Source organism: Malaclemys terrapin, chromosome 23 (genome assembly GCF_027887155.1).
Source record: "Malaclemys terrapin pileata isolate rMalTer1 chromosome 23, rMalTer1.hap1, whole genome shotgun sequence".
Classification (NCBI taxonomy): domain Eukaryota; kingdom Metazoa; phylum Chordata; order Testudines; family Emydidae; genus Malaclemys; species Malaclemys terrapin.
In genome coordinates this window covers 12,245,806-12,269,709 of record NC_071527.1, presented here as the reverse complement: position 1 = coordinate 12,269,709, position 23,904 = coordinate 12,245,806, and the positions used below count along the sequence as shown (strand labels likewise).

At 41.1% G+C, this 23,904-nt stretch overlaps 1 protein-coding gene across 8 annotated transcripts in view; it reads left to right on the top strand.

The window, feature by feature from the left end:
* Nucleotides 1-23,904, top strand: part of BRD4 (bromodomain containing 4) — a 203,596-nt gene that overhangs the window by 136,348 nt on the left and 43,344 nt on the right. For 6 of the 8 annotated variants that reach the window (XM_054012978.1, XM_054012980.1, XM_054012979.1 and 3 more), the window contains 4 exons: nucleotides 13,579-13,788; nucleotides 14,611-14,810; nucleotides 16,210-16,511; nucleotides 18,051-18,161. In XM_054012978.1, the coding sequence (XP_053868953.1) occupies nucleotides 13,579-13,788; nucleotides 14,611-14,810; nucleotides 16,210-16,511; nucleotides 18,051-18,161 (823 nt within the window). The remainder of the gene's footprint in view (nucleotides 1-13,578; nucleotides 13,789-14,610; nucleotides 14,811-16,209; nucleotides 16,512-18,050; nucleotides 18,162-23,904) is intronic. The other 2 variants (XM_054012975.1, XM_054012977.1) reach the window with 1 other exon arrangement.

Here is a 23,904-nt window from a genome sequence, read left to right as displayed (position 1 = left end):
CAGTGCATCGTAACTGTCTAGCTACAGCAATGCTCAAAGCCACACTCTGAATTTCTATACTACTGAATGATCTGCTTAGCATTTTACACAGCATGTTAGTTTTTAAAATCATTGTTAAAATTGTTAAAAGGAGAGAGATATGTTTTAAGGAGGAACTGAGGGATTCACCACAAAGAGCCTGCAAGCATCAATGATGCTGGTATATCTGGCAGGAAGCACTTGGCTAGCACAAGGGAATTTAAATTACAGCTCAGTTCTAAACATCAGGGCTTCGGTATATGGGTGCTGTACCAGGCTGCAGGCTACTACTACATGGAGATCACTGTTCTCCTTCCTCCCTGCCTCCTATAGTCATTTATTTGAAATCCTGGCCTCCCAGTTTCAGCATTCTGGGCATTTTCGCATTAATTGTGTCCTCTAACTTTGCTTAGGAGAATGAGACCAAATTATGAAGATGTGAAAAGTTAGATGCATGGAACTCCTCCTTTCAGGCTTTGAAGTGATGTTAGGGATCTGTGTTAAATCATTTCTATCAGAGCTCTACCCAGTCTTCACTGTACAATACTGCATAGATGGATCCAACGATTGCATGACAAGGTCTTGGGCCAATCTGAAGATCATTTTGTGCCCAGCCTTCTAGTGTAGCACTAGAAGTGAGCAGTTTTAAGCCTGCTGACTGTCCTATTGTATAACAGAGGAGTGAAAGGCTAGTCTTTTTCCACTGAGTGCCTGCAACTTCAGAATGTTCTTCCCTCTGATATGCACCAAAATATATCAATGACATCCTTCCGGGCAAGATTTTAAAATTGTTTCCTGCTTTGTTTGCATTTTTATGGGGGTTTATTTATTGCTGAATGGTGGGTTACAAGGGTTTCCTATTCACCAACTTCTGGAAACTTCTTAATTTGGATTCTGGCTTTTTTGAGCAGAGCTCAATCCTTTGTTTTAAGTGAAGAAAAAATTGGTTGTACCTCACTTGTCTATAGGCTTTTTGTCTGGAGAACATTTTGAGCACTGTCAGTTTGACTACTGTTCTACTTGGAGCAGGTTTACAAAGATAAGAAGTGTTGATAGGCTGGTGATCATAACTGTCTCATTCCATGCAAGGAAGTCTTCCATGTTTTTGTTTGTTTGTTTGCATTACTTTAGCACGTAGAGGCCTGAACTGAGATTGTGGACCCATACTTACAGGAACCCATAAGGATTCTCGTCCATGTCAGAGACAATGGGATCAGTCCTGGGATCAGTCCCACCCCTTCTCCTGTATGGACCACTAGGGTCTTTGGGCAGCGTATCCGCAGCAATTTTCTAGACCTCTGGCTCCACTGCACCAGGAAACTAGTCTCAAACATTCTCCTCCACCAAACCCCCAACACCAGAAGACCTTTGAGGGACAGGAGGCTAGGGTGAACAACAAGGCTACCCCTTAAACCCCTGTTTAATCTTTGTCTCTGGATGAAGTAGTCATGTTTCCATCACTATCGATGGTTGACCTTTTTTGCTGATTACAGGATCTTGTGAAGAGGATGGTGGACACCCCCGAGATATCTCTTAATGAGGTTAAAGACACACAATATAAGCTCCTGGACACTTTGTAGCCAGTGACACATACCCAGGTTGCGTTACCCAATAATGACAAGCTCATGGATCCAGCAAAGGCTGTGTGGAAAATTTATGGCCCTATACTGGCAACTTGTAAATGGACAGATACAAAATATTGTTACTCCAAGACTCAGGATTTTTGTTTTGCCATCCTCCAACTAATTCCCATGTGTTGGATGCCGTAAACAAGCTAGGTAAACAGCATTATTCCAGGTCTGCCTCTTATGACAAGGACCAGAAAAGGATAGACCTTTTTGGGTGAAAGGCTTACTCATCCGCGACCCTTCAATTTTGGATCACAAATTATCAGGCAGACATGGCTAAGTATGATGTCACAAGAGTTACAGCAAGTTTGCAACCTTTATTGAACATCTTCCACAAGAGCATAGAGAGCATTTTCAGGCTATCATTAAGGGCAGTTATTAGCCAGAACCCCTCTCCCAGCATTCTTGAATGCTGCAGACACTGCTACTAGATCCATCTCCACAGCAATTGTCATGCATAGGGTGTCGTGGCTCCAGCTGTTGGGGTTCCCGAGAGAGGTACAAAATGCAGTTGAGGACCTCCTGTTTGATCAGAAACTCTTCTCAGGAATACAGACGAGTCGCTGTACACGCTGAAGAACTCCAGGGCTATGGTGAGGTTTCTGGGTATATGGACTCCTACAAAAAAGAGGAGATTTAGAGGGTCTCAAATTGCCCAACACAATTGGATCATACCCAACACAATTCTCTGGATTTCACAGAACCTGCTAGAAAGAGACTGATATTTCGGAGGGGAAAAGTTTCCCACCCACCTTCAGCAAGTACCCAGTCATCTTTGAAATAGCTATTTTGACAGGATGGGCAAGGGCTCAACTCCTCCCTCACCTCTAGTTTGCAAACTGCGACCTTTTGCCCACCTCCACACTTTTGGAGACTGCCTTTCCCATTTCCAGCAGACAAGTGTCATGGAGGTTAGAACATTGGACTCCACCATCCACTTTGTCCCTTCCTCCCTTCCACATCCCCTTCAGGGACCCCTCTAACAAGACTATACTGAGCCAAGAAGTACACTCCCTCCTTTGTTTAGTTGTACCAGCCCCACCCTGGTGCAGCCGCGGTTAATCCTTTTCTTTGGGCTGAGGAGTCGGCCATGCTCCCTCAGCTCTGCTGGGCATGCTCCAGCTGGAGACGGGATAAAAGGAAGCAGAGCTGCTCAGTCTGGGCTGACCGCTGGCGAGGAAGGAAGTGCACTGCTGGCTCCTGTCTGAGGACCGCCTGCACTCCAGGATTCAGAGGCCAGTCAGACAAAGACAACCCCCCAGGCTCAGGATGCCACAGAGAGTGGAGAGACCGTGGGGACTCAGAGACTGCAAACTGCAGAGAATTGGTTAGGAAGTGACCCAGGGAAACTTGGCAGGGAATCAGTTGTAGAACCAGAGACTAGCTCGGCGTGTTTCGGTAGGATCCCCGGTGAGCTGGTGGTGGGCAACCCCACCACCAACAGGGCCCTGGGTTGCGACCCAGTGGAGAGGGAGGGCCCGGGTCCCCGGTCCCCCTACCCTGGCCACCACTCACCCCAGCGTGGTGGCCCAGCTCACCCATACTATTGACTCTGGCCGCTAGGCCGCGCTGCCCTGGCAGCAAGGGCTGAGCTATTGACTCTGGCCGCTAGGCCGTGCTGCCTCAAGACCAAAGACAGCCCTACAGACCCAGCCACAGGGCTGTAAAGCAGCTCTCCCCCACCCCAAAGGGTGACTGGATGTACCAGCCCTGCGACAAGGAGCAGTAGACCTCACAGGGGAAGGGGTTTTACTCAAGGTATACTTTTGTATCATGTCTCAAAAAAGTTCCAGATGGTGACCCTGGCAGCCCTAATCTCTTCTCTAAAGGCAGGAGATTGGTTTTCGGCCCTCGATCTACAGATTGCCTATTTCCATCTAGAGATACATCCTGCACGCAGGGGATACCTGCACTTCACCATGGGCCAGGATTGTTTTTAGTGCTGAGTACTTCTCTTCAGACTTTGTTTGGCCCCAAAGGCATTCTAAAAGGCTTTAGCAGTAGTAGCTGCTCACCTTTGGTGAGAAGCAATTTTAGTCATCTGGTATCTTGACGACTGGTTAGTCAAAGGGCTGATCTTACAAACCAGTACTAACTTCCATCCAGAGCCCCCTCTCTCCTCCAAGAATTGGGTCTCCAGCTAAACATTAAAAAAAAAAATTATCCACATTAGCCCCTGTAACAGAGAATACAATTCATAGGGGTATATTTGGATTCGTTGGTAGCCAGGGACTTCTTTCTCACATACAGATTCGTAACTTTGTCACATCTGGTTGGGACAAGTCAAGGAAGACCCTGTACTACAGTAAGGAACTGTTTGCAGCTCCTGGGTCATATGACAATTTGCACCTTCGTGACCAAGCATGCAAGATTATGCCTTTGCTGCTTTTAGGGCTGATTCAGGGGGACCTATTGGACGAACAGGTTAAGGTTCCCCTCCAGGTGAAGAACTCTCTGGATTGATGGCAAGATTAATGCAAAGTCTGTGTGGGTGTCTCGTTGATCCAACCTGCTCCAATAATAAGTGTGACAACAGATGCATCGCTGTTTGTTGAGATATACTCCCATCCCTCACTCATAACTCAGGGCAGGTAGTCTCCTCAGTCAACTGGTCTCTCTATCAGTTTGTTGGAACTCAAGGATTGCCTACCTTGAGTTCCTGCCCTCATCAGTAGCAAAACAATCACAATCATGACAGACAACATGGCTTGCATGTTTGATAACAACCAGAAGAGCGAGATTCCCTTTCCTGTGCGCTGAAGCTAGAAAGTTATGCAACTGGAATATAGCCAATCAGAGTCAGACCTCAGCCGTTTTGCCTTCCTGGAGCCCAGAATGTCACAGCCAGTTGGCTCAGACGTCACTTCTCCCAGGACTAAGAATGTGAGTTGGACTGTCAAAATTGAGGTACCAGGCTTGGAGTCCGATCGAGAGGTAGGACGAAGCGCAAGCTCCATGAGGAGGGCCCTTAAGCAAATATCCCGCTCCTTCTGAGTTTGAGGGTGAAAGTTTTTGCAGATTCTGCACTTATCCTTTCTGTGGGACTCCCTCAAACATTTTAAACAACTCTCGTGGGGGTCACTAATGGGCATCGGCCGGCTACACAATGAACATGGCTTAAAACCTGGGGAACGGGCATGCCCCGCTCCGAGGCGCAGTCCAAGCCGGGACTCTAAACGACGACTGTAACACTTAACTTAAAGATCTGACTAAGTACCTAGCAACTAACAACAAAGGAGAACAATGGACTGTAAGGACCACTAACACACTTGCGATGCAAGACAAGGCGCTCTAACCAACCGTCATGGGCAGTAAGAAGGAACTGAAAGGGCATAGGGTCGTCAACGCCTAATATACCAATACATGAGTGTGGCCGACCCTACAGATACCACTAAGGCAAAAATCTCCCAACTGTGCATGTGGGCACGCACACACCTAGAATGGAATGGACATGAGCAACACATCTGAAAGAACAACAGTTACAAAAAGGTAGGTGACTGTTTTTGTTTGTTTGTTTGTTTGTTTTTTGTTGGCTTGCTTGGAGATCCAATACAAATAATTTTAGCTAGGAAACTCCATACAAAAAATTACATTAAGAAAATATCAACATTGCGAAGTTAAGCACTCGGAAGCCAGGAAATGCTAAAGTTAAGACTGAATGTGTAAAATCTTGCAACACTGGCTACTAATCTGTATATAATAGAAAAAACAGACTTCATGAAAGTCTATATAGTATGCAAATAAACAATAGTTTCTTGAGTAACTACACATGTGCATTCCACGCTAGGTGTTGGTGCGCATGGCTGTCAGAAACTTTTTCCCTCTATAGTACTTGCTTAGCAGCTTGGGCCCCCACCCCATTCGCCATTACATGCAGATATAAAAGGTAGCCCCCCTCAGTTCCTTTTTATTGCCCATGACACTCATTGGAACTCTGTTCTATATCAGAGCAGTTCTTTCTCTCAGCCTTTGTGAACGTAACGTGTGTGTATATATACATAGTCTAGTCTTTAGTATTATTAGCCATGGCCAAATGAGCAGGGGAGTTGCTGGCATTAATGCTGGGACTTCCACAGATGATGATCTTTAAGGACAAGGTTTACCTGCATCCTCATCTGAAGTTGGTCCCAAAGGTGGCTTCCACTTTCCACATCAACCAGCCAATTTATTTGTCAGTATTCCTCCCTGCTTGTATGTGGTATTGGGTAGAAGAGCATTTGCATATGTTGGACATAAGAGCCTTGCCATTTTACCTGGACAAATCAGTCACTTTCATAGATCCTTCCAGTTGTTTGTAGCATTGGCAAACGGTAAGAGGTCTCCTCCACCCAGAGAATTTCTTCCTGGATTGCACCCTGCATATGCATGCGTGATGACTTTGGCTAATGTCACAGCTCATTTGACGAGGTCATGGTCAGCCCCAGCGACCTTTCTGACACAAGTCCCAGTTGCAGACATTTGTAGTTGCAGCCTGGTCCTTGGTCCACATCTCCATGATCCACATGCTGTGCTTAAGACTCCAAAGACAATGCTAGAGGAGAACAAGTTGTTCTCCAATCTTTATTGAAATAGATTCCAATCCCACTTCCTGTCTTATGGCTTCTGAGTCACCAAGAGTGGAATGAACATGTGCAATTACTCAAAGAAGAAAAAGGGTTACTAACCTGTTCCAAAACTGCTCTTCTTAGAGATCTGTTGCACGTGTCCATTCCATGACATGCACTCTTACCTATCTTCATTGGAGTTATGGCAAGAAGGAACTGAGGGGGCTAGAGGGAGCTCTGCTCTTTATACCTGCATGCAGTAACACACAATAGCAGAGGAAGTTTGAGCCACCAACCGGTACTGCTGAAGGAAAAAGTTTGATGGCCATGCACTGGGCATACAGACTCCAAAAGCGAAACTGACATGTGCAACACATCTCAAACAGTAGTTACGGAACAGGTTAGTAACAGTTTTTCGTACTAAGCCCTGCAATCCAGTCTGAACCAGACTACAAGTGTCAAGTCTGGGACAGCTGGGTTTGGCTCTCCGCCTACCTGTGAGGTCAGCCTGTGGTGGTGATTTGTGACAGCAGCTGTGTGCCTTACTCCTGCTGTCTGCCACCATCTGCTACTGTGTGTGTGTGCTGCAGTGTGAGAGGTATTGTGATGCCTCAGCATACTCATTTTGCAGGGTACACACAGCAGAGCATGGGTGACAGGACCAGAGCATGCAGCTGCCTCTGTGCCAACCCCACGGCAGGAGGTAGCAACAGTCGCAATTCGGGTTCAGGGGAATGGAGTAGAAGGGTCAGGGTTGAAGTCAGGTCAAAAAATGACTTGACCTTACTTGGGTGGGACCTAAAAATTAGGTCTGAGCAGACCTCTGGTAACTGAGAATATTATGGTTGATCATATAGATAAGGTTTTAAATTGCACGTTAAGAGACGCCTTCATCACACTAAAAATGGAAAGTCAGTCTGTAACCACTGAGAATGTGCTAGAAATTGGTTCTTTCTGTGGCTCTGTGCTCAATAGTGTCATGTTTTGATATGACTACTTAACCCTTTGCCCATTTCTGATCACTATTTTGTGCTGTTCATAAAGATGTTTGCTTGTATTTGAATATAAATTAGTGAATTTTTGTTAATAGGTTAACAATGTATTTTTGCCACTAGATGGTATCTGTGTCAACTTCAAGCTGCTTTTTTTTTCTGCCTGTTTTAATTATTACTTGATCCAGTTGGCAGTTGTAGTTTTCAGTTTCTGCATTAACCTGCTGTGAAAGTGTTGCTTTTCATTGTTAAACACCTCAGATGCAGAGGCAATTTGTTTTTGTGGCGGGAAGGTTGTCTGATTAGTAAAGCTTGTGAAGCACTTCAGGAACTTTAGAGCCTTGTCTGCACGAGGCTTTTTTTGCCAAAAACTTGCCAGTAACCGTGCTACTTGTTAGGGCAGACAGGGCTTTAGGTGGCCACCTATGATATGATTGATCAAAATTTGTATTACGGTAGTGCTTAAAGGTCAACAGATTGGGTCCCTAATGTGATAGATATCCACACACAATAAATGGCAGTCCCTGCCCCTCAAGAGCCTACCATCTACCCCACTGCATCTTCTTAGACCTTCTGTAAGCAAAGTTAGATGATACGGTAGTTAAAATGTAAATGCACACCTGGAGTTACCTGTGCACTAGTGCACTTACCATTGCTACCAAGTTGAGAAGCTGAACTGGAGGTAGCAACAGAGAGAATATTTTGGCAAAAAATCTAGTGTATACAAAGTCTATGGGAAGGCAAATGGTGCTATAATTACTTTGATTTACAAAAAGCATATAGAGGAAAAAATCATACAGATACAAGTTCTTGAGGCCAAGACTGATGAGAGTTCAGAGATGGGTGCGACTGAATTAAAAGTGCAGGAAGGTTTCAAGAAAGGATTTCATTCAAGTCATAGTGACAGGTGTGGTACAAGAGCCAAAGTAGACTAGTATATAAGTCAGTACAAATTTCGTATCTGTGATCCTTTGCCTGTACTCTAAGGGAGGACAAAGGAGAAGGAAAAGCATGTTGGTTTTGTGTTCAGTTTCTTTATTTAAAAAGTCCTGTTAAATGTTTGTTGCTCAAAGGAATCATTAGTCTCTTGTGTAAATATTTTTGATAATGCTTAATAGCTGATTTGTGAAATGAGGTTATTGATTTATTTTATTTAACTGTGTGTTAAAATAGTTTCATATTTAAATAGTAAATTTTTATACTGCAGCATATTTTATTTGGTGAGTGATTAAAATGAGTTATGTAAATACGTGGGTAAATATTTATTTTCATACCAACAGTATGCGTAGCACCATGATGAGCAGACATGTGCCCTGTGCTAAAGAGTTTCTAATCTAAGTTGTATACACAGTAGAGTTGAGAGAAACTCTTACATACACAAAACAACCACTCTAGGTTAAATGTTGAACTTCCAGGCAGAAGGTGAATTTTTGCCTCATTCTTTTAAATGCATTCAAAACTTGATAGAGGGATGGTACTGAAAATCCTGACAGCAGAAGTGTGTCATGGAGAAAGATGAGAACTTGTGTGCTCCCTCTCTTCTCCCCCCCCCCCCCCCCCGCTTTTTTTTGTTTTGTTTTTTTAGCAGCAGTTAATTAGGGCTGTTCTTCATATTTATCATTTCAAAACTTCGTTTCTAACCATTGTATTTTTGTTTTACCCACATTTACTCTTTCTCTATATAAATATAGTTGGAGAAGAGCTGCAGTTATATGAACAAAGTCCCTTATTTTCTTCAGATCTAAATTATTCACAAGTTACGTTTTATTTGTAAAATCCTGCACTCTTTCTATGAAAGGGATTCAAATGTGAAACACAAAGGTTTTGATAAGTAAAAAACTTGTTTATCTGATTTTAAAAGTAAAAGGGCTATGGCTCTTGAAAATACATATAAACAAAACTGTTCCTCTTAAGAGTCAGAAAGCTGAGATGTGGTCATCTTGGTCTCTCTGCTAGAGTGAGAGAGTTCACAATGTGAGACAGCGTAAGGTTTGTGAGAGAAAAAATTGTCTCTAAAGTTCAGTTTTTTCAACCACTTAAGGATAATGGTGAGTGTTTCAAGTGTTGCTAAAATCCTATGTCATTGGTTATGTCGTCTTTTGGAATCTTACAGGGAAAAAAACTTTGCAGTTAAACATTCAAACAAACAAAATGGACAGATGTTGAAAAATACTTTTAGGCTTTCATATCAGACTCTTAAATGTTCTCGTTTACAGTTGCCATATCATTGATTTAAGTCAGTGTTTCACTTAAAGGTGACTCTGTGCCCTGGTTCACACTAAAGTATAATTGCAAGTTGCTTGGTCAAGTGGTAAATGTAATTGAGGTGGTGTTTGCTTTCTGTAGCCAGCTGGTTATGATGTAATCAGTGTCTTTAGGAAACAGAGCTTGTACCTTTGCAAAGAAGGAGGGCAGACAGCAGTCACTACCATGGTACTGTTAAGAGGGTATTTGCATAATTCTTGTTTTAAACTGTCTGTGCTGAATAAAGTGTTAGTACAGGCTATAACTTGGAACAGAAAATTTCAGCATGCAAAGAGCACTTGTCTTAAACAAAAAATAATACAATTTTTAAACTATTTCTCCCCTGTCCCTATTGTTTCCTTCAAGGGTATTGTGGTTAAAGTCCAGTTTCCAGACAGATTGCAGATCTTGGGGAAATTATTTAAATGGTACAGCCTTATATTTCTAATAGCTTCGTAGTTTGTCTCCAGGCAGCTAATGCATTCAGCATTCTGAAATTATAAGTAAAATATCAGAAAGGTAGCTAGACTTTTACAGTAAAGTCCTGGATTTGGGCCTTTAACCTTGATGTCATGGTAATGTGGCCCACTCCTAGTTATTTCCTTTTAAATGTATGTTTAAATAGCTAAGTCAGGTAGGCCATATGTGAGCAAAATGACTGCATATCAATCAGGCAGAATTACCCCCCTGATTGTTCTGAGGCACAAGCCACAGATTGCTTGTAACGTGCAAAAATGTGACTGAGCAGAGATGACTGAGCAGTGCATGCTTAACTGACAAATACAGACTTAATATTATGATTGGTAGCATTTATGTGGCTTTTCACCATAAACATGTTTTTACATTTTTTAAATATAAACCTTTTAAAGAGTCATGCTTTAGTTTTTACATATTGAATGATAAATGGGTTAGAGAATATTTAAAATGGACTCTTCTGCTGTTAGACTAACTTGTTTCCCCAGCTGCCTTTGCTCTAGGTGGGGTTGGTGCTTTGGCATGTCACAGTAACTAAATGTTGGCGTTTGGGACTCCTCTGTACCATGAAGAGCTTTTTTACATTTGCCTTATTTAAAAACTAAATCCCAGGCACTATTTACCTGACTGAGCAGTTAGGATGTGCTCTGAGAATTTAGTTCAGATAGCGTTGTGTGTCTCTCTCATTTGCCTTACCTGTAAAAAGATGGTGTTTCTAATTGTCAGCCCTACTATCTGGGATCTGAGAATCAACTTGGGTTATATCTGAATATAATTTGTCAGCAAGAAAGATTCTGCACCGGAACTTGTTTAACAATTCAGAGGATAATGACTGACCCAGGGTAAAATCCATTTCTCCCTCCCATTGGCTCTGCAAGACTAATGTCAATATTAAAATCTTATTTTGGCACTAAAGTGGATGCAATATATATTACTGAGGATACAATTTAGTCAGAGGTCATGGAAGTCATGAATTCTGTGACTTTACCAGGCCTTCTTGACTTCTTTAACTTCACCCTGTTCACTAGGAGGGTGGTGAAGCACTGGAATGGGTTACCTAGCGAGGTGGTGGAATCTCCTTCCTTAGAGGTTTTTAAGGTCAGGCTTGACAAAGCGTTGGCTGGGATGATTTAGTTGGGAATTGGTCCTGCCTTGAGCAAGGGGTTGGACTAGATGACCTCCTGAGGTCCCTTCCAACCCTGATATTCTATGATTCACCACGCCCCTGCAGCTGGAGCCATGGCTATCTCCTCCGCCCCCACACACTCGTGTCTGGAGCCAGGGCTGTGCCCCCCCATCCCTGTGGCAATGGGGCTCGGGCTTTCAGTCTCCCATGGGGCTCCAGTTGTCATACCACCCCCAGCAGCTGCCCCCCTCCCCTTCCCTCTCTTCCCCCCCTCGCCCCCCCACGTTATTTTAAGTAAAAGTCAGAGAGGTCATGGCTCCTGTGAATTTTTGCTTATTGCCCACAACCTGACTGTTATTTTTAGTAAAAGTGACAAAATCTTAACCTTACGTATTACGCACAGGGAAGAGACCTGTCGAGTAAGAAGATACCCTTTTTACATAGTTGCCTTTCCAACCATACTCTAAGCAACCCAGTACTGTAGAGCAGGTGGAGAGCCTGCCAGGGTTTTAAAGAACACAATAAGACTTCAGAGAAGCTAAAATTATTTAACCACAAAAGCAGGGTGGAGGAATACCTCCCCCTGGACAAGTCTTTACAGATAGTCTGTATGAGAAGTAGCATTGGTAAAGGTCTTTTTACATCCTTTCCATGCCAATGTTGGTGCAGAAGGCAGAAACCAGTCCTTTGCTGCTGCTCCCCATTAGCTCTGTGGTGTTGAGATCAACTATTCTGCCCTCACTACTAAAGGGGGTTCCTAAGATTTCTCTTGGGTGCTTTCATTTCCACTTGGCAGCTTCACATGGGGGTATATGTTGGCATCTGCAGTACATGCTTCAGATATGTCACGTGCTTCCTTCTGATTCTGGTGGAAATGAGCTGCTGGTTAGTGATTTCTCAGATCTCTTCACTGGGGATTTTTTCCAACCAATGCCCAGAATCTTTTATAGGCACTTACTTTCGAAGCTGTCTGGTTTTCTGACTAACATTTTAGTAGCTCTCCAGCTCTCGCAGCCGTGTGTTAGCACCGAGATTACTTTTGAATTGAAAATTGTTTTGTTCTGGCACTGTATATTTTTGATTTCCATAGGTGGTTGAGTTTAGTGTATGCTCTGTTCTTGATGTCACTTCCTTCTTGAGGTCTCTGTTGGCTAACGGTGCTGCCCAGGTGGATGAACTGGTTTACTTTTTTGATATTTTAGCCTTATAACTTGCTTAGCGTGTTATTTTTGCCAAGTTGTCTGTCTTGATAAGTTTTTATGGGCCTCACTCAGTAGTGCAGTATCAGCAAAGTCTAGGTCTTCTAGGCATTTTCCATCTGCCCATGCTGTTCTGATGTTTGTGTTGCTAATGCATTTTGTTATCCAGTCTTTTGCAATGCCAAACAACAATGGAGATAAAATGCAGCCGTTCAGCACCTGTGTCCACATTGAACCATGTCATCTGGTTGTTCAGATTTAGTATTAGCCATTCTGTAAGGGGATTTTTTTCAACATTTCAGTATATCTCTGTACTGGGTTTTGTATTAAGGTCTTGACTCTGCAAGCATAGTTGTAATTTTTCTTTAGGACTGCAGTCTACCATATTCTCCAAATCTCACGTTTACCCTTTGACTTTAATTTTGTTTAAAATATCAGTTAAGGAGTGAACAGAGAAGTAGTATAGTAGCGTAGTAAGCTTTAAGCTGCCTCAAAGTTATTTTTAATTAAGGAAGCTAAAACATTGAATTCTATTCTTTAGAAGTAATTTTGAGGAATTGTTTGCGCCCTCTGAACTTTGTCTTTTAATAAGTAAGGAAGTTTCTGCCCTGAATTGGACAATCAATGTTTCTTTTTGCTAATCCACAGAGCTGTTCTGCTGTTTTAGTAGGTTTGATCATCCTGCACCTTAGTATTTATTGTGTAGATAGTATCATCAGTTCAGCACTCTTACCTTATTTAGTTACATAAGTAGGCTTTGAAGGATCAGATTTTTATCGATAAATGTCAGTAAACCTCAATTTCACTATACACACACAAACTGAATATTTCTAGCGATAATAGAAAGTTAAAGATAAGCAAAGCAAGAAAAATGCTGCTTGAGAACTGTTTGATTTAAGGATATTTACTTTGTTTGTTTGTATATGTGATATTGGCAATTTGTATTTTAATGGTGGTAAAGCTTTAACTTTTTGAATCTCTACATCTGCTGTCATTAAATAATTGACTGACCACCCCATGCTGCCCTGCGACTGTGGACATTTAAATAGATAAGTAGAAAAAAAAAGTTTAAAACTTGTAATTTTTTGCAACTGTGAAAAATTAAATGGACAAAAAATGCTTAAAAATAAACATTGATATCAGAAGTTGAATTCTGCCAAGCCTGTACAGAACATATATTGATCTTAGTCTGTCCTCCCTTCGTTCCTTCAAGGAGGAAGGCTTGTCTGTGTTTGTCAGGGGCTTATGTTGCTTGAATAATAATCATTATTACATGCTGAGCTGCTTGTAAATGTGTATTTGTATAGTACTTGCAAACCTAGCATTATTTTTCAATGTTTTTTTCTCCCCCAGGATGTTTTTGAGATGCGCTTTGCTAAAATGCCAGATGAACCTGAAGAACCCATGATTCCAGCCTCCTCTCCAGTAGTGGTGCCACCCCCAACCAAGGTGGCCCCCCCTTCGTCCAGCGATAGCAGCAGTGATAGCTCCTCCGATAGCGATAGCTCATCAGATGATTCTGAGGAAGAACGAGCTCAGCGATTAGCAGAACTCCAGGAACAGGTAATGTGTTCTGCGGGTCTAGGGGCTAGAGCAGGGGGAACTAGGAGTCAGGCATTCTCAACTCTTCTACTGACTTGGGTGACCTTGGGCAATTTGCTTTAGCTCTTTGCCTTAGTTTATCCATCTGTAAAATGAGCTACCAGCTTCCCAGGGGCTGTGAAGCTCAATTGTAAAGTGCTCTGACATCTGTCGTTGAAAGGGCTTAATGGGAAAAGTATTAATAAATATTGTGGTGTCTTTCAAAACATTTGATTATGTTCTATTTAGTACACATATAATGTTCAAAAAAATCACAGCAGCACACTATACATTGCCTTGAGTTAGGTAGCGTCATTTGAATGGATAGAATACAGTTTTGGGCTGGCTTAACTTAAGACTAAAGTGTGGCACGTGAACTTATAAAATGGGATCTGTAGCCACCACCTCTGATAGGGAGGTGCAGCCCTGAATACAGGCAGTGCTCCATCTGAATCATTGTAGCCTCACAGGCCCTCCTCGTCCATTAAATCATTCATTGTCAATAGCATTTAGTGTCCAACTGGCGCAGAGGAAGTGGGCAGTCTGTTCTTGGCCGAAAGGTGAGGAGAGTAGTAACTTTATAAAAACTTCCTACCCCCTGTCAAGCGGGTCAGGGTGCTTTAAAGTATAATGGAAAAAATAATCAGTGAACAATAAAAAGCATCTAGAACTGACCCACTTAATATTCAAAGAGATGAAAGCAAGTGAGAGTAGCCAGGCCAGAAAGGAGAAGAAAGGAATGAATATGGGAGTGGAGGTGATGCAGAACGAAAGTATCTTGATCTTTGTGTGTCTGCCTCTTAGCTTAAAGCAGTGCATGAACAGCTCGCTGCCCTGTCCCAGCCACAGCAGAGCAAACCAAAGAAAAAGGAGAAAGACAAGAAAGAAAAGAAAAAAGAGAAGCACAAAAAGAAGGAAGAAGTAGAGGAGAATAAGAAAAGTAAAACCAAGGAACCACCACTCAAGAAGGCCAAGAAAAATAATAGCAACAGCAGTAACTCAAGGTCAGCTTTGTGTCTGTCATATCTTGCAGTTTTTGTATTTTACTGCACTGAGGAACAATAGAGAGTTAGAGACAACCTTCTTGCATTCAGGATTACTTCGAACAGTAACCCCTAGTGCCTGTGGTGTAGTGATGGCTCCCTCTGGGGTTTCTTGCTTCTGTAAGGGCCTTGGCATTGATAGTATCCGTTCCAGGAACATGTGTTGGTGCAGCCCCCAATCAGTTGTGCCTCAGTGTGACAGTACTTGTTTTCACTCATGCACCCCTGTGCTTCTGTGTCTGGCTTGTGGGGCTGCCATTAGTATCCAGTATGAGATAGGATAGAGAATTAATTTTTGTTCCTCTGTATATTGTCACTGTGACATTGAATCCCAGATCCTGGAGTTTTTTAGATTTCATCTATCTTCCCCTCGTGGGTGCTGGAGGGATTGGCTTATCAGGGAAAAGGTTATGAGCTAGATATTTACAGCTGGGTAAGTGACAACTCAGCAGAGGTAAAATATCCAAGTATTTCAAGGACATAACTCCCAGCCAGGGGGAGGAACTATTTACAGTGCAACAAAGCATCATAACTTCGGGTAATGGGGTTAAATGAAGAAAGGGGAAAATGTAGTTTGCATATAAGTAGAAACTGCTTGCAGTGAGCTTGATTAGGCTGCAAAATTGTCAAAAGTAAGGGATATGAGCCCATTTCTCATCCCCTACCCCCATCCCCCATTTAGGGCATTGAGGCTGGATAAAATACTAGACAATGTACTGTAGAGCTCAATTGTAAATTCTTCCCAGGGAACTGAACTGACTGTGGCCTAATAGAACTCTTACTTCTCTAATTTCATTGGTAATCCTTTTGCTACATAGGCTGTGCATTCTGTGTTAACGCTGAGGTGCTATGAATCTGGCTGAAGTGTGACCTCTTCAGTTAGATACACATCCTTTTTATAACTACAAACCTAGTTTCTCAAAATCAGTGATGGTCTAATTTCTGTATTCTCAGAATAAAACCACAACCCTAGTATATGAAGTCTCTAACAGATCGTTACTTATTCTGAGGACAGTTTTTTGTTTTTTTTTTTATGCCTGCTGCTTTTTGCTTCCCCTCCTCTCCCACACGCACATATAGATCAGGAAGTCAGAAATCGTAAGAGGGATCCATATATTTAATGCTGAAAATGAACGTCACCAAGGAGCGCCTATCTGTCACGTTCTGTTCTCTCTGCCCTCTTACCCACCCATTCCAATTGTACTCTTAATAGCCTCCTGAAAATAAACAACTTGGATCATTTTTAATTAGAGTGTAGTGTAATCAATGTTACATTTAAGACATTAATATCAAGCTGCTGCTTTTTAAACGCCTCACGATTTTGTTGTTTCTATAATAATGTTTTATAATTATTCCTAAGTAGTAAGAAGGAGCCTGTGACGGTGAAGAACAGCAAACCCCCTCCTGTCTACGAGTCTGAGGAGGAGGACAAGTGTAAGCCAATGTCCTATGAGGAAAAGAGGCAGCTGAGCCTGGACATTAATAAACTCCCTGGTGAGAAACTGGGCCGAGTTGTCCATATCATCCAGTCAAGAGAACCCTCGCTTAAAAACTCCAATCCTGATGAGATTGAAATTGACTTTGAGACATTAAAGCCATCCACATTGCGGGAGTTGGAGAGATATGTAACATCATGTTTACGGAAGAAGAGGAAACCTCAAGGTACCTTTCATCCTCAAAGCAGTTTACTTCACATTCCAGCGATGTAGTGCAAATCTTGTGAGAGAGAGAGAGAGAGAGGCGCGCGCGCGCACACACACAGACACACACACGTAGAGAGAGATGATGCACATACTGTGTATATAGGTATTTATATCCTCATGCCAGGGAAGAGAAGAACTCATTTCAAAACTACTACTTTTCTATCAAAAGATAGATTAATGGCACAACAGCATGTGTGTTAAATCTTACCACTGGACTTTAACTCAATGGCTTGTGATTTAGGGCTCACTTTATCTTAATATCCCTGTACTTTGATCTCTAATGTAAATATTTTCTTCACTCCAAACACTTGATACAAGGGACACATCATACTGCCAGCTAAATGGAATATTACATGCTGTTTCAATCTCATGCAAACTTTCCTTGTAAAACCATTTAGTTTTCTTTTATTGTACAACAGTATTTGCTCTGGGCTGCAAACTCACCTTCAGTGTGCCAAAAAAGCCCCAAAGCACCTCTTCTCACTGAAAGAATGCTCTCATGCCAAACTGGGGCACCATCCTGTGAAACAGTTGGCACGTGTATAGGCCTGGATTTTGGATTGTCCCAGGCATGAGACTCACTACACTGGGGCTGCCATCCTGGATTCTTTCCACTAGTTTTTGGAGCTGTTTTTGGATTTTGTTTTAGTTTTTAATATATGGTTAATGCTTAGAAAAGCATTTTAAAGTTGAATAAAGCCTCTTACCGAATCAAAAGTGACTGTGCACGTAGTGGGGAGTTTGCAGAATTCTCCAATAACCCATTCCCGTGCTTTTCTTTGTACTGATATATCCAAATAAAACCTTTACGTTTGGAATTCAGCAAGCCATAAGAAGATGCCCTATGTGCTGCTGGCCTAAGCATCACTTGTAAGCTTATTTGGTGTTTTGGAAAGAAAAATAGCCTAGAGCTTGAAGTGTAAATGTCAAATGCTGCATATGCATGAAAAGCCTTCTCTAACACAGATTGCAGAAGGATTGGGTCATGTGCAGGATTGAATATATGCAGTTTTGGACCCATTATAATTCATTGGGTCAATAGCATTATTTAAAAAAAATACTATGCATTAATTATGGGCCAGTATAATCTAGTCAGTAAATAATGTGTGTGTGAACATTTCTAGCACACTTTCCTTCTGCAAGAATCTGATACATGCATGTTTATGGGTTATTTAGGCAAAAGTTGTATTTGTTACGTCATTAGGGAATTGGGAACAGTAGGGCAAACTCTTCATTTCTGCCCTAGTTTGTAAAGTTCAGGACTAGGAAGGAACATGGGAACAGGGCAGTGAGTTTGCTGTGCCCAGTTGCAACAGTACTTTACTTAGTTAAGCTACTTATGACCCCAACTATAGAACATCAGCATACAAGCAGCCCTCCATGCAATAGAATTCCTATTACGGGCGTTGTTGATTACAGGAGGACCATACAGCACAAGACTGGATTCTGGGTTATTTTTGTCATCCTTTGACAATATTGTACTATTATCTTGTTGCAGCAGAGAAAGTGGATGTAATTGCTGGTTCCTCTAAAATGAAGGGGTTCTCCTCCTCAGAGTCTGAGAGCACCAGTGAATCCAGCTCCTCCGACAGTGAAGATTCAGAAACAGGTTAGATGCAGCTTATTTAAAGACTCAGTCCTATACCTGTCTTCTGTATAAATAAATATGTTTTCAGTACTGGCTTGGTCTTTAATTTTTTTGTCTTTGTAATTAAAACCGTACACACAGTGTAGATCCTGCATGTTGCAGTTGCCTGTATTGGACCCGACATATGAAACTTGGAAATGGGGGTATGGCATCTTGCACTTCCCAAGATTACAAGATTTTATTGCCTTTCTTCCTTGCTGTGGGAGAGCCAACATGTAACATATGCCCAGATACTTTCTATCTGGCCAGTGATGTAATTACATATTTTTAAAAAGACCCCTTCTCTTTTCAGTTTGCTCTTGGGAAGTGTAAGTGTTCTCACCAGGAACACTTCTGCACCAGGGAATTTTGCTGAACAACAGCTGAGGAAATGTGGGTTTATGTATAAAAAATAAAAACAATGGCATGAAACAATTCTCTTCAGGAAAAGTAGGATGAATTTGGTGAGCAGTAATGACTTTGTATAGCTTTTCTATTCTCAGGTGATACGCCCTCAGAATTTGTGATTTAGGCATGTTAAGCTGAGGGTGTTTTTGCACTTCTGAAATAGAAGAAGAACCACACTTTAAGAAACTAAAGTGGCATTCATGTGTGTCGAAGTGAGCAAAGCTGTATAGCTAAGAATTCGAGTTATTCTTTCTCAAACTGCCAGCTCTGTGTGGGTTCTGAAAGTTAAGCTGGATTCTTTCTGGCACATAAATCACCAGTAATAAAGTTTCTGCAACTTTAACGTAGTTAACTATGTCTGATGAAGATGTATGAGGTAGAAAAGAGTCCTGCTTCCACTTCTATAGCTGGATTGACTCTGAAGTGCAAACAGGAGTAAAAATAAATAAAAATGCACTTGTAATTTAAGAAGTTCTGTGACTGAAGTAATACATTTTCAGGCCTGCCATTGGGTTTGGAGAGGCCTAAGAGCACAGGTGCTGAATGCATACTGCTCTAAAACTTCAAAACAAGCCCCACATGTATGCTAAATACTCGCCTCTGCTTTTCTGCCCCTCCCCAAAATCAGCAGAGATTAGTATTTATAGGAGTTGCTTTGGATGCTTACTGATGACACTTCCTACAAACACTCTGATTTTAAGCCTTTATTTTCTTTGGGGGGGGGGAAATCTGCACTAAACTGTAGTTAAATATAACACATTTAGGTTGCATTATATTGTCAAGCATATTTTTAAGTTAAATTCAGTTTTTTGAAAGGAACTCCTGACGATAGTTCTTTAGAGGAAATTATATTTAATACTGGTCAAAATATAACTTTCAGTGTTCGTGAGTGCTGTCCTCATAGTGTGTGTTAGCGGACGAGAATGTTAGAAGAAAATGGTCTCTTGCTACTAGATAAGTCTTGAGGCAGAGCTGCCACATTTACACTCGAGCCATAGACTGTTGTTGTACAATTGTTGTATTTCAGTGGCTTTATTTGACTAATGCAGACTTAGGCCTTCCAAAGCTTCTGTGGAAAAACTTGTTTAGAAATCAAGTTCTCTGGTCTTTCTTGCATGACTCTTTGCTCATTCAGGTCTGAGACACGGGAATGAAAAAAGTATTGTTCCTCTTTGCCCCAGAAATTTATTCCCAGTGTGATGCAGTTGTCTGCAAAAGCACAGTTATGGATATCTTGGCCTGGCTTACGAAGTTTTTGTACTACTATTTGGCTATACTACTATAGTTAAATCAGTGCAAAATCTGTGTGTAGACAAACCCTAAGATGCCACAATATGGTAAAAACAACGTACGTTCTCATCTGTCTTTTTTCCATGGCAAGTGTCCAGACAAAACCATTTCTAAGTTAAATGTTTTTCATAATCTTCCTGAGAATGAGGCAGTGGAACCGGATTCATTTGATTGTGTGGATCTGAGTGAAATTGAGCTTCACTTGCTCATTGTCCTGTAATTGACCTCTTGGATTGTGATTGGCTGAGGGAGCAGACCTCTTCTGTTCTTCTGCCATAAAGCACTTTATCCTTAAGAATGAATTGCTTTATAGTTTTTGTATTTTGAGTAAGCTGTCATTAGGCAGAGCTAATTAAAACCTTAGTTCTTTATAAGTTTTATGTGGTGTATGGTATGGAAATCTGTAAGATGACAGTTTGCTCAACTTTGCAACATAAGTCACATTAGTGCCTCCAGTGTACTCCACTGTGTACCATAACTGCACTTCCTTGGTGGAGTGCTAAACGTGCCTGAGCTTTTTTCTCTAATGTTCTCTGTTCCATAAAACTATAACAACTGACTGTAAAACTGCTCTTCCCAAAACATATCCATATCTCCTAGTCTGATTCCATCTTGACAGTCTTGGGATGACAGGGCCAGTGTGTTCAAAACTGGCCTCTTAATTTTGGTTGCCTCTGTTTTTGGGTGTCCATTTTGGACTTGATTATCACAGGTGCTGAGGTGCCCCCACAACCCCCCCTCCCCTCCACCCAGCTCTTTAACTTGAATTGGTGCCCCAATAGGTGCCCAGCATCTCTGAAAATCGTGGCCAGGGTGTCCCATGTTGGCTACTGGAAATCAGATGTTTTTGAAAATGTTGGCATTAAGTGATTTAGTGCTATCATTAGAGCCACTGGGCAGCACTCTGCCTCTAGGTATAGTGCAATGTGTGTGTGGTATGTGAGCCTTCTTTCCCTTCAAATTTATTTTGAAATTGCAAATGTTCCTTGGGATGCAATTTTTGGTTTTGTTTTAGCTTGTTGACTCTTATCTTTCACTTTCTGTTCCAAAATTAATCATATAATATGTTTATAATTCTCTCAGTTTAAACATTGTTTTTAAAAACCAGTAACCCTGCGCACAGTTTGTATTCTTTATTGAGCTTTCTGCCACGTAATAAAGCTACAGTCACCAGATTTTTTAGTAGTCTTTGAATATGTACAAATGAATATACTTGTTTTGATAATACTTTGTTACCAAAAAAAGAAACTAAATTTTTCTGGTCTAGAATATTTACAGTGATGTTTGTTTTGCTAAATCTTTCTCCTGCTCTTCTGATTAAATATAGGGGCCCTTGTTGTCCCTGTACTGCAGGATAGTAACTTAATAATTAACATATAGAATACGGTTTCCCATGAATTGAAATGTAATTGTTTAAACATTTTAAATTGTATATTTGACACCTTATGTAACTAATGTATTGTTAATTCACGATACCCTTTACTGTAACAGCCCTGTCATTGGCCATCCTTTGAGCTTCTCTCTCTGTAATGTTTAAATGAGCAATACAATTCTGGAGAAGTTGCAAAATATATATCCTGATAGGAGAATCTTGGAAACACCTGCACTGGTGAAGTGGAAAATTAGATTTAAAATCTTACTGATAATCTTTGCACTTCAGTTTGTAATAAGATCTGGCTTCTTATGCTCCTCTTTTATAATAACTTGGTTTCTGTTTTTCCTTTTTTTACCCACTGAGCTGCTGTTTGGTGGGTGTACTTGGTGTTTTGTGCAATAGATATATGTAGTTTTAAATAATCTAAAAATCTTAATACTATAATTGTAAGTTATTTTATCTTGGTTTGGTTTATCATAAAGCACTTTGATACATGTAAAAATACACGCCAGTTAATTCTATAATATATAAGAAAAAATAGGTATACATTATATAACTAGTTATACTGAAATTACGCATCTGCTCCAGTCTCCTGCAGTTCACTCTCCGTAGTCACTAAAGACAGGTTTTAATGCACTAATACAGTGCTCTCGTACAGCTACCTGACTCATCTCTAGTCCAGATTTCTGAAAAGCTACTTACATTCTGGGTTGATTTTGCTCTACTCACTTTAATCCACCTGTTGTTGCTAATCCTTAATCTAGAATTTAAAACAGAATTTATAAAGCATTCTTGTTAATAATCATGAGTACTATACTTACATTGAAAATCAGCCCTGGAAGATTTAATACCTTGAAGATTGATATTAGTAGAGAAAACAAATTACTGGGGGATATTTTGGAGGAGATTGGACCAGGTGAACAGAATGGTCCCTTAGTTTTATAATCTATGAAAACAGAGGTACGGGATTAAAGGATTAGTGCAGTTTAATTTTAGTTGTGTTTTGATAGTATCTTTATGAATTGTAATGAGATTGAAATTCATCCTGGAGACACCTATTTGTGATATAGACTAAACACAACCATCAAGTTAGCTGGTAACTTTATTACCTCCTGACTTTCTATGCAAGTACCGTGAAATTTCTAATAGATTCCATTGCCTCTTTCAATTATGGTTTTTGTGTCTTCAGCCTTAGGTGAGGTTGCATGTAAGCAACCTTCTTTCTACAGAATACAAATAGTTTTGTAAGCATATCTGTTCTTTTGAGCTTAATCATTCAGTCATGAATGATCAAGCTATAGTATACAGTGGTGCATCTTTATGGCAGAGAGTGTCTAGAGCTCACAGAACACCCAAATATACGTTAACAAGTCAGAAATTACCTTTAGAGGTGCAGTGCTGGGTCTTTCTGGCTTGAGGTATCCTCTTACCTCTTTAGTGAAGCAAAAGAGCTCAGTTTTATTCATACTGGGGGGAGGAAGGGAATGTGGGAGGCAATACTTGTGGTGAACTCGGTCTCCATGTTTCATAGCTATTGTTTCATGTTTTATAGTTTTAATGAATGAAGTAATATTGTGATGTTATACCTCATCTAAAGATCTTGAGTATTATTTTGTGTTCATGCCTTAGCTAGCAAGCCTGAGATGTCTCCTGAAAAGTCTCCAAGACCATTGATATGTAGAAACCATTCTACTAAAATTATTTCCATGGTAACAAACACTAAAGTTAAGGTTTCAACTTGACTTGTGTCAGCTTTCTCGCAAATTTTGCTTTTGTTCTGAAACTTCCTATGCTGTAGCTCAGCTCAGAGGTAAACTTTTGGGTTGAACATTTTGAGTCAACTCCAATTCAGCTGTGAGTTGTGCAAAAGAAAGATACTTTTCCTGTGTTTGTAATATGTATTTTTATGCATGGATTAAATGGCTGACCTTTCAAACTTCAGACCCTGCTAAATTGTAATCTGTTCCTTAATAGAGTTTCCTGTTTCTTTATGAATCAGAGGAGGGAAAATACTTCCCTCCTCAACAGTACTTCACCCATTTGAATTTAATTGGCTTCTGTTTTGTCTTTATCAAGCATCAGGTAGTTTTTTAATCATGTTTGACAGCCCTGCCCTTCTCAACAATCAAACTCCTTAACCACGTCGATATACTGTGGTGACTGAGAAACGTAAGAGAATGGGGGCATCTAGATTTGGTGTGTGTGGGGGGTCCTCTATGCAGAAACTTCCTCTCATCCTCTTTTTCTCACATGGGTGGGGAGTATCTACCAATTCAGATTTAGTGGGCTTAATGCCCAAAGTTCCTGATCATCTGGCACCTAGGAAATGTAGATGAACTAGGATATTCTATCCTAGTGTCCTGCATTCAGGATGTAGTTTGAATGGTGCATCTGAGTAGGCATTCATATCCACACATAGTGATTTGTGAACAGAATGCCAGGTGTCAGATTGGCAGAGCTTGTACACAGCAGCTGACCTGCGTACTAATTCAGTAGGCCACCATTCCCCTCATACAGTTGTACCTTCAATACCTCATATGGCTCTATATGAATAAACTTACTTTGCTAAACTCCTAGAGGTGATTTGGCCCTTGGGTTCTGAAATAGGAAACTTGATTCCCTGTAGTCTTAACTTAGGACTTGGCTACACTT